This window comes from Streptopelia decaocto (genome assembly GCF_964273445.1).
Source record: "Streptopelia decaocto genome assembly, chromosome: 1".
Classification (NCBI taxonomy): domain Eukaryota; kingdom Metazoa; phylum Chordata; class Aves; order Columbiformes; family Columbidae; genus Streptopelia; species Streptopelia decaocto.
Window position 1 is genome coordinate 40,883,064 of NC_138663.1, and position 8,370 is coordinate 40,891,433.

The window sequence follows — 8,370 nt, forward strand, 5'->3', positions numbered from 1 at the left end:
CCGCTTTGCACAGTGGCTTATGACCAAAACCAAAAAATTTGCAAGCTAACTGTCTAGAAAACACAGGGTAGAGACAGGGAGTAATTACTAGTTCTCTTTTTCCCTTCTAAAGAGGCAAATGAAGTTCTTAACGGGAGAGGGACAAAAAAGGCGGTGGGGGAAGCAATGAAACACAAGCAGAAAAAGAACGGAGGGTCTGTATCAAACCAGGCAGGAGAGCTGTGCCCATCCTGGACTGAGGCCTGCAATGGCTCTGGGGAAATGGGGATGGGGTGAGTGGGGTGGGGGTGTGGGATTTCTATCAAAGGGCTTGTAGGACCACCTGTCTTTCCAGGAGAACTTCCAGACAACTTTGGCTTGCTTCCTCCTCGTTTTTGCACTAACATTTCCATACCCCACGCAGTTGTTTAATGGCTGGAAGTGTTTGCCTTGTAAAGCCTTCCCAATTTGAACCGTACTTCTGACTTGAAAATGGGGCTGGGGTTCCCAGCTTGGGCTGCCGTGGGGAATAGGTTGGGCACATCGCTTATGATGGGATCACTTACAGGGTAAGTGATCCCATTCCACCAATCAAATTTTGCAGGAAATAGAAACGTTTCAATCTGCTTATGTTTTAATTCTGAGGAGCTGCTGGGGATTCAGGCAGTGTTTTTGCTGAGAGTAATTTTAAGTTTTCTGCTCTGAGATTCAAGGCAGTGCAGGATCGTGCATTGGTGCTGTTTGCAGTCCGGCTCTTTAATCGTTCTGGAAGCTGTGGAAGCACAGCACTCTTGAAAACAAAAACAAACTTGTGGATTCCAGCTTTTCCGCATGGCTGGAGGGAGCCTTGAGAAGAAAAAGCAAGGATTTGGCTTTGTTGGTCAAGTCACCAAAGCCTGCTGCAAATACTACGAAAGCTTTTTGCACCAGTTCTTTCCAGGGTAGCGTACCTCTGTGTCCTGCAGAAACACACCCTGTCTTGGGCAATTCAGCATCACTTCGGTGTCACCAGGCTCTCTTCTTTGCACCTTGTGCAATATCCCTGTTACTGCAGTGGGGACAAGTAGAAAAACCGCTCTCCCCAGACTATGGGTACAACCCTGTTGTGTCCTGCACACGCTTCCTAAGCTCTGCTCCTCTTGAAGCCCCTGGCTGGTGATTTTCCTGGTCTCTTTTTCTTGCTGGGCTTGCCTGCAGCCTTGGTCTTGTCAGGCCTGGCTCCCCCAGCCTCACCTCGGCCCCAGCCAGGGCAGGTGAGGAAAGTGGTGGAAAGCTTCACCTTCAGCCCCTGGGCTTCTGCAGGAGACCCACAGGTGGCCCCTACGTGGAGGTTGAGTGTGTTGATCCACCTGGAAATGTGGCAGAAGATCAGGGAAAGGAATAGGATGGGGCAAAGGCAGAGGTGAAACTCTGCCCATGAGGGGGTGCGGGTCCCCTCAAAGCCAGGCCAGGTTGCTCAGGGTCTCACCTGGGTGACCTTTGAATATCTGAGTACCCGCCCACCCCAGCTTGTCGTTGCTTTCCCTACACCAGGAAAGCCCAGCCTGCTTCCACCCTTGCACAGAGGTGCATGTTCTGTCTCACCACCATGGGAGAAGACCCAAGAAGGCCAGTGTGCCATGGGCCTGTGCCTCTGGTGTGGCGAGGGTCCAGCTGTCCACATGGTTGTCCCCCAGGGCTGTTCCCCCCTTGCAGCACTCACCTCCACAGGGGAAGGAGCTGGCAGTCACAGTGGAAAGGCACATCCCTCAGGTTGAGGATCTCCAACCCTGTGAAGTTGCTCATGTCAGGGATGTTGCTCATTTTGTTGCTCTCCAGGTAAAGGCTTCTGATCTTGGGACCGAGGCCAGTGAAGGCACCAGGGGAAATCTGCAACAAAGTGAGGGTGAGTCAGGGGGTCCTGATGGAGGCCTAGGAGCAAATCTCGGCCCCTGCACTGCTAATCAGGCTGAGGGGCCAAGAGAACCTGTCCTGAACCTGGTGACCCCATGAAAGAGCTGTTTTAAATGGCAGCACATGTGCTTTGGGACCATTAGTTAACCGATTTTGGGACTCACTGGGCCCTGCTCAGTCTTCCTGGAAAGAAGGTGGCATGCAGGATGTATTAGAGCAAACCCTGGGCGCTGCTAAGGTGCATGGTCCTTGTGAGAGTGGTGCTAACACAGCTTTCTTCAGAGGCTGGAAGAATTCAGGGTACAGTGGTGAAGAGTCCCACAGGACAGATTTTATGAACAGCAGGAGAAATAAATCCAGGGCTGGGAGAGGAGGTGGTTTGTGGAATGGTCTGGACCCCACTGTAGTGGCGTGTCTTTAAGCACGAGAGGGAGCAAGTGTGTCCCAGGGGAACAGGTTGGAGCAAGACAACGCTCTGGCCAAACCTGAGGAAGCATCTTCTCCTGGCCAGGCTACAGAGCCTCTCCTAAAGCCTTGGGAGTTGGGGACATCAGTTTGGATGCCTCTATAGGGGCCACCAGCCCTGGGTGGTGGAACAAGACAGGACCTGTGGCTGTGCCCTGCGGTGCCCCTGCCCCCTGGGGTCCCCAGCCACACGCACCCACTCCAGGCCCATGTTGTCCAGGTAGAGGTGCTGCAGGCTGGAGGCCACGGGCAGGAAGGCACCATCCCCCAGGCGCTTGATGGGGTTGCGGGACAGCTTCAACTCGCTCAGTGCGGGCAAGCCCTGCAGTGCAGCTGTGGGCACCTCTGCCAGGTGGTTTCCCTCCAGGTGCAGCTTCTCCAGCATCTTGGCGGGAGCCAGGGCAGTGGGGGCGATGTGCTGGATGGCATTCCCGGCGAGGTAGAGCCAGCGCAGCCCCCCTGCCCCGGCCAAGTCGCCGTCCACCAGCTCCCCGATGGCGTTGTGCTGCAGGTGGAGGGAGATGAGGTTGGGCAGGAGCTGGAAGGTGTGCGAGGGCAGGTGCGTGAAGGCGTTGCAGTCTAGGTCGAGGTACGCCAGCTGTGGGGCACCCTTGAAGGCAGTGGCTGCCAAGGTGGAGAGGTGGTTGTCGGTGAGGTAGAGGTAGACCAGGCTCTCCAGCCCCTGCAGCGCCCCAGGGTGCAGTGTCCTGATGCTGCAGCTCTGCAGGTGGAGGGACACCAGCTCCTTCAGGCCAGGGAAGGCACCTGGCGGAACTGTCCCAAAGGCATTTTGGCGCAGGTCAAGGAGGCGGGTGTCCCGGGGGAAGCCCTGAGGAATCTCCCGCAGGTCCCTGTTCTCACAGGACCCATGATGGAAATCGGGGGAGCAGGAGCACCCCAGGGGGCAGTGCCCGCTGCTGGCCACCCTCGACTGCTCTGACGGCGTGGTGGGGCTGGGGGGTGGCTGGGGGCGGCCGCATCTCATCTCGGGGGGCCTGAGGGAGTCAAGGGGGCGTCCACGGAGGGCGAGGGGAGCGGCACAGGCCCCCTCCACCTGCACCCGCACGCTTGCCAGCCAGCGGTGGAAGGGGCGCAGGAGGCAGGAGCAAAGCAGGGGGTTCCCGACCAGGCTGACCCTCTCCAGCCTCCTGGCCCCGGCCAGGGGCGGCAGCCCTTGCAGCTGGTTTTCACGGAGGTCCAGCGTGCGCAGCTGGGGGCTGTGGGTGAAGGCATCGGGTGCCACATCCTGGAGGGCGGCATGGTCCAGGAAGAGGTGCTTCAGTGAGGCCATGGCCAGGGCCTCCTCGGCCATGTAGGTGATGGGGTTGTGGCCCAGGTCCAGCCAAGTTGCCCCATCCAGCCTGGCCAGGGCCTCGCTGGGCAGCGCCTGCAGCTCATTGTGGTCCAGACTCAGCCTGCGCAGGGCAGGCAGGGCGGCGAAGGCCTCGCTGCCCAGCACGTGGAGGGCATTGTGGGACAGCCGGAGCCACCTGAGGACCTGCAGACCCTGGAAGACCATGTCTGGGAGGTAGACCAAGGCGTTCGCCCTCAGGTCGAGGACAGTGAGGGATCCCAGGTGGCCAAAAGCACCCGGCTGGATCTCCTCTATGCGGTTCCCCTTCAGGATGAGCTGCTGGAGGGAGGACAGCCCATCCAGGGACTCCTGGTAGAGGAAGGCTATGCCGTTGGAGGCCAGGTTGAGGTAGACCAGCCTCCCCAGTCCCCGGAAAGCCCCCTCCTCCAGCCGCTCCACCTTGCAGTGCCGCAGGTCCAAGTGTGTTAGGTATGGGGTGGCGAGAAAGGCTCCCACCGGGATGACCATGAAGCTGTTGCCCCGAAGGTCCAGGTTTTTGGTGAGCTGTCGGTCACAAAAACGAAACACTGAGTTACCCGAGGGCTGCCATCCCCACCTCCTTCCCCCATCCCCTGCCTGTCCCCTTGCTCACCTGTGGGATGGCTTCGGGGATGGCTGTCAGGTTCCCATGGAGGCAGAGGACTTGAGCACGGAGGTTGTCACAGACACAGGGTGTGGGACAGCGGGCGGCAGCCAACCCCCCCAGTGCCAGCGCCAGCAGGAGCCCCCAGGGCAGCCCCATGGCTGAGGCACCTGCAGCCGGGGAGAGGCTGCAGTGAGGCCCGGGGAGGAATGGCAAGGGGGTCAGGCCCCCTCTGTCCCCAAACAGCATCGTCTACTGCCACCAGGTGCCATGAGGGGCACTGCTGTGACCTGGTGGGGCAGGTGTCATCGTTCCTTGAGCTCACACACCATGACTTTTTAGGTTATAAATGAGGAACAGAGTAGAAGGAGAAGATAAGTATTGAGAGTGAAAAGTGAAGGTCGCAGATAGCAAGGCTCCACTCAGAAAGAGCTTTTTCCCCTGGTTATCTAAACTCCCTGAAGGAGGTTTGGGACAAACTGCAAGGAGCTCAGCAGGAGCACAGGGTCACTCGTGGGGAGTGGGCTTGGAGCAGACACCTCCGTCTTTTTCTTCTTATATCACTAGCATAAAATGGCCTTGATCTATACAGAATATTAATATTCCTCCTGCAATCGAGGGTTGTTTTTTTTTTGTAAGGCAATCAGGCATAACCATGCAGGGGATGTGATCACACCAGCTTTATGAGCTGCCACCTTTGTTTTAATTGCAAATGTCCCATCTCTGCCACCCCAGCCCCTTTCCACCTCCCAGGTGAGCGTCTCCCACCTGCCCCACCCCCCCGATTCCAAGCTATTCACAGTAGTTTTTGAAATAGCTCTCCACTGTTTAGCTGCAGGAAGGATGGGTTGATTTTGGCCGGGCAGGAGCGAATCCCTGGGGTGGAGGTGCTGGGGAAGGGCCAGGGCTGGGGTGAGCACAGAGAGGGACAACAGTGTTGTAGATGTGTCCAATACACCCCCACTGAGCTCTGGGGAGCAGCAGTGAAGTCTGCAAGGCTCAAACCCGTGGAGATACCACAATGCCCATCCCCTTGCCCACCATGGCTAATTATCCCCCACAGTCCCATGTCCCCACTCTGCCCTTCTGCCACCACCACCAGCCCTGCCTTGGCCCCCCCAGCACTGCAGTCACACCCCTCCCGTGCAGTCAGCAGTGAGTGCCACCAATGCAATGTCCCCAGCTCAGACCCCATCCTGAGCCAGGCATCAACCCGCCCCCCCCCCTCCCACACACATGGGCAGTTGTGCACCCAGGGGCTGGGGGTACCTGGACCTCAAGAGGCAGCGAAGAAAGAGGGGAAAGCGTGTCCCCCCCGCCGTCCAGCGGCTGCCGAGCTCCTGTGCCGGTGTTTGCTCTCCTGGCAGAAGCGAGAGCTGAATGGGCCCCGTTGTGTTGCTTTCCCAGCAGCGCTCACCGGACGGAGCCAGAAACGCGGCAAGAGGAAGAGAAGGAGGAAAGGGGGGAGGAAGGGTAGAGCACCCCTGGAGAGAGGGCAGTGACCCAGACATCGCCTGCCCCTTGCCTCGCAGAGGCCCGGGAGCACCGGTGCTGGGGAGCCAAATCCCGGCGTGCTGCAGCACCAGCCTGGGTGGGATTTGCTCTCAGTGTTTCCCAGGCTCTGCCTTCTCTTTCCTGGTTGTGTAAGTCACAGGAGCTACAGAGGTGCAGGGCAGAGAGGTGACATCCAGACAAAAGTGCAACAGCGGTGGTGAGCCTGAGCAAAAGGAAGGAGGCAGCTGGCAAACTGGGCTGCAGGGCCCTGCCACATTTGCAGCCCCAGGTTCTCCAAATTTTGCTTCTCTGCTTGTTTCAGAAAGGCCAGGGACAGCAGTGCCTGTATGAAACATCATTTCCTTGCAGAAGGCCATGGAAGCCTGCATTTTGTTCCCTGACTCCATCATTTCACTCTCCCAGGGAACATGAACAGCTCTGCAGCCCAACAAAAATCTGGAAGATTCAATACTGAAGTTTCTCTTTCAGGCCCTTCCCCTATTCAGCAGTCCCAGCTGCCAGAACCAGTACATCCCATCCTGCTGCCACCTGTGGGGGATGGATTCACTGCCCAGGGTCTGTGATCTTCCCCACTGCTGTATGGCCAAAGTCTCCTTGGCCCAGAGTCCCCTCCATCCCTGTGGGCTCTCGGGGGTGCTCAGGTGACACAGGGTGACTGCCCAGCTACACTGATGTGATGAGCAGGTCTGGGGCATCAGCTATTGTGCTTATCTCTGCTCTGCTGTGTGGGGAGGACCACTGGGGATATAGGTCTCAAGGGGACAATACTGCCCCAGGCTGGTCACCCTGCAGAGCTCACCGCCTGCACCAAATCACCAAGACCCATTTTGGGGTGGTGGCTTGTTTCAGGGAGGGCTAGGTGAAGGGAGCTGCGTCTGCTTTGTGTTACAGCCACGCTCTGGTGGTCTTCACCTGCCCCTGCTGCATGCCACCAGCACGGCCAGGCCCACGTGCTCCCCCAACCTGCTCCTGCTTTCTGCAGCAGCATTGCACTTGCTGCCCCAACTCCAGCCTGTCCCCACCACCCACTGCCACCCCCATGTCACCACTGAGCTGACCTGGCAGCTGCACCTCCTACCTGCGCTGGGGGCCAGGGTCTTCCCAGAGCACTGCCCTCCAACTAAAGGGCAGCAAGGTGGAACAGCTCCAGCTGGGAGCTTTCAGGGCCCAGGGGAACCTTGACCACCTCCACTGGAACCACAACCTCCTCCGCCCCACCCCTGGCCACCCTTCAGCTGCAACCCCATACACCAGCTGATGTGAAACCAGCCACCGCAGTCACCATCACCACACCACAGTTCTGGCCATTGTCCAACTTGCCCTGCTCCCCCCTGCTCGGGCTCACCACCACCTCCCCAGCCAGGAGCCCCAACCCATTCAGCCAACCCTGTGGGCACCAACACCTCCCTGGAAGGGGCTTGGGCTCTACTAAAGGACTATGGGGAGGGTAACATGCGGTACCAGGTACCCAGGGCCACATCTGCCATTGCCCCAGCCTCCCCCCAGGCTTTGAGTTTGGTCATTTGCCCAGCAACAATCTCTCCAGCTTTAGCTTCTACTGGGGCTGCAGGGAGGCAGCAGGGAGGCAGCCAGCCTTTGCTCTCTGATGGGACATGAAGGAATCACACCTGAACTTCCACATGGTGGGGTCTAACCCACATCTGCCAGGCCAGAAACTTTCGCTTTCCATTAAAGAAAATGTTTCTCCTTTGCCTGCAAGGGGCACAGTCCTGTCACTGCCACTCAGGGTTTCAATGCTCAGAGCTGCACCCAATGCTGCTCCATGCAGACCGAGCTCTGCACCACCACTGCCTCCCTGGACTAGTGAAGGTCAAATTAAAAATACTTCTGACAACTGTGGTGCTTTTGGGGCAAGATGGTTGCACAAGAGAGGCTGAAGCAGCACTGGAATGACCCCACATTCCTCCAGGGCACAGTTGCTGCCTCTGGGAGCAACTTCTGCTGGAAATCACGGTTAGCAATTCCCATCCTCTTTTTTTTTTTTTTTTTACCCCCCTTATCCTGAAGCATAAGCCACTTTTAAGAGACTTCTGAGTCTGTGTCCTACCTACAAGCAAATTTGTCTTCTCCAGAGACCCTCACATACCCCTTTTTCCTACAGATATCTAATCTTGACACTGAATAGCAGGACAATCCTGCAGGACAAGCCTTGCAGACTCCACTGCTGCAGGGATCAGCATCTCACACTTGTTCTGCTACTATGGCTTGGCTACTCAGAGCTTCCCACATGGGATGTAACCATGACCCAGCACACAGCTCTTTGTGCAGGCATCATCCCTCTGACCTCCACAGGCTCCATCAGCCAGCACTGCACACATGACACGCTCCACCAGATCTGTTGCAGACGGCCTCCTGCAGAGGTTAACCCTTGGCTTGGTCTCTGCATCTCTCTTCTCCCTCATGTTCCTTTTTTCTATGACTCTTCTCTAGGGCAGAGAGGTGTGAAGAGCAGCAAGAGGCCAGGGAGCTCCAAGGAAAGCTACGCTGGTTCAAGGCTTACAGAAAACACAGGTTCTTTTATGTCTCAACTTTGTCCTCAAGCTTGTGGCAAAACCAAATC

At 57.4% G+C, this 8,370-nt stretch overlaps 1 protein-coding gene across 1 annotated transcript; it reads right to left on the bottom strand.

Moving 5' to 3' along the window:
* Positions 1–611: 611 nt before the first annotated feature.
* Positions 612–5,675, bottom strand: CHADL (chondroadherin like). The gene is made up of 5 exons (XM_082057658.1): positions 5,544–5,675; positions 4,284–4,444; positions 2,534–4,195; positions 1,682–1,848; positions 612–1,328 (listed from the first exon to the last, which is right to left on the bottom strand). Exons 2-5 carry the CDS (start codon positions 4,431–4,433, stop codon positions 1,103–1,105), a joined length of 2,205 nt encoding a protein of 734 aa, XP_081913784.1. The 5' UTR covers positions 4,434–4,444; positions 5,544–5,675; the 3' UTR covers positions 612–1,102.
* Positions 5,676–8,370: the final 2,695 nt, after the last annotated feature.

Bases quoted from the DNA above. Each gene is read 5' to 3' on its own strand.
- CHADL (XM_082057658.1), bottom strand. From the start codon at position 4,433: ATGGGGCTGCCCTGGGGGCTCCTGCTGGCGCTGGCACTGGGGGGGTTG. The intron at 1,849-2,533 runs GTGCGTGTGGCT...ACTTTGTTGCAG, and splicing joins ACAACATGGGCCTGGAGTGG to ATTTCCCCTGGTGCCTTCAC. The intron at 1,329-1,681 runs GTGAGTGCTGCA...CCACATTTCCAG, and splicing joins CAGCTCCTTCCCCTGTGGAG to GTGGATCAACACACTCAACC.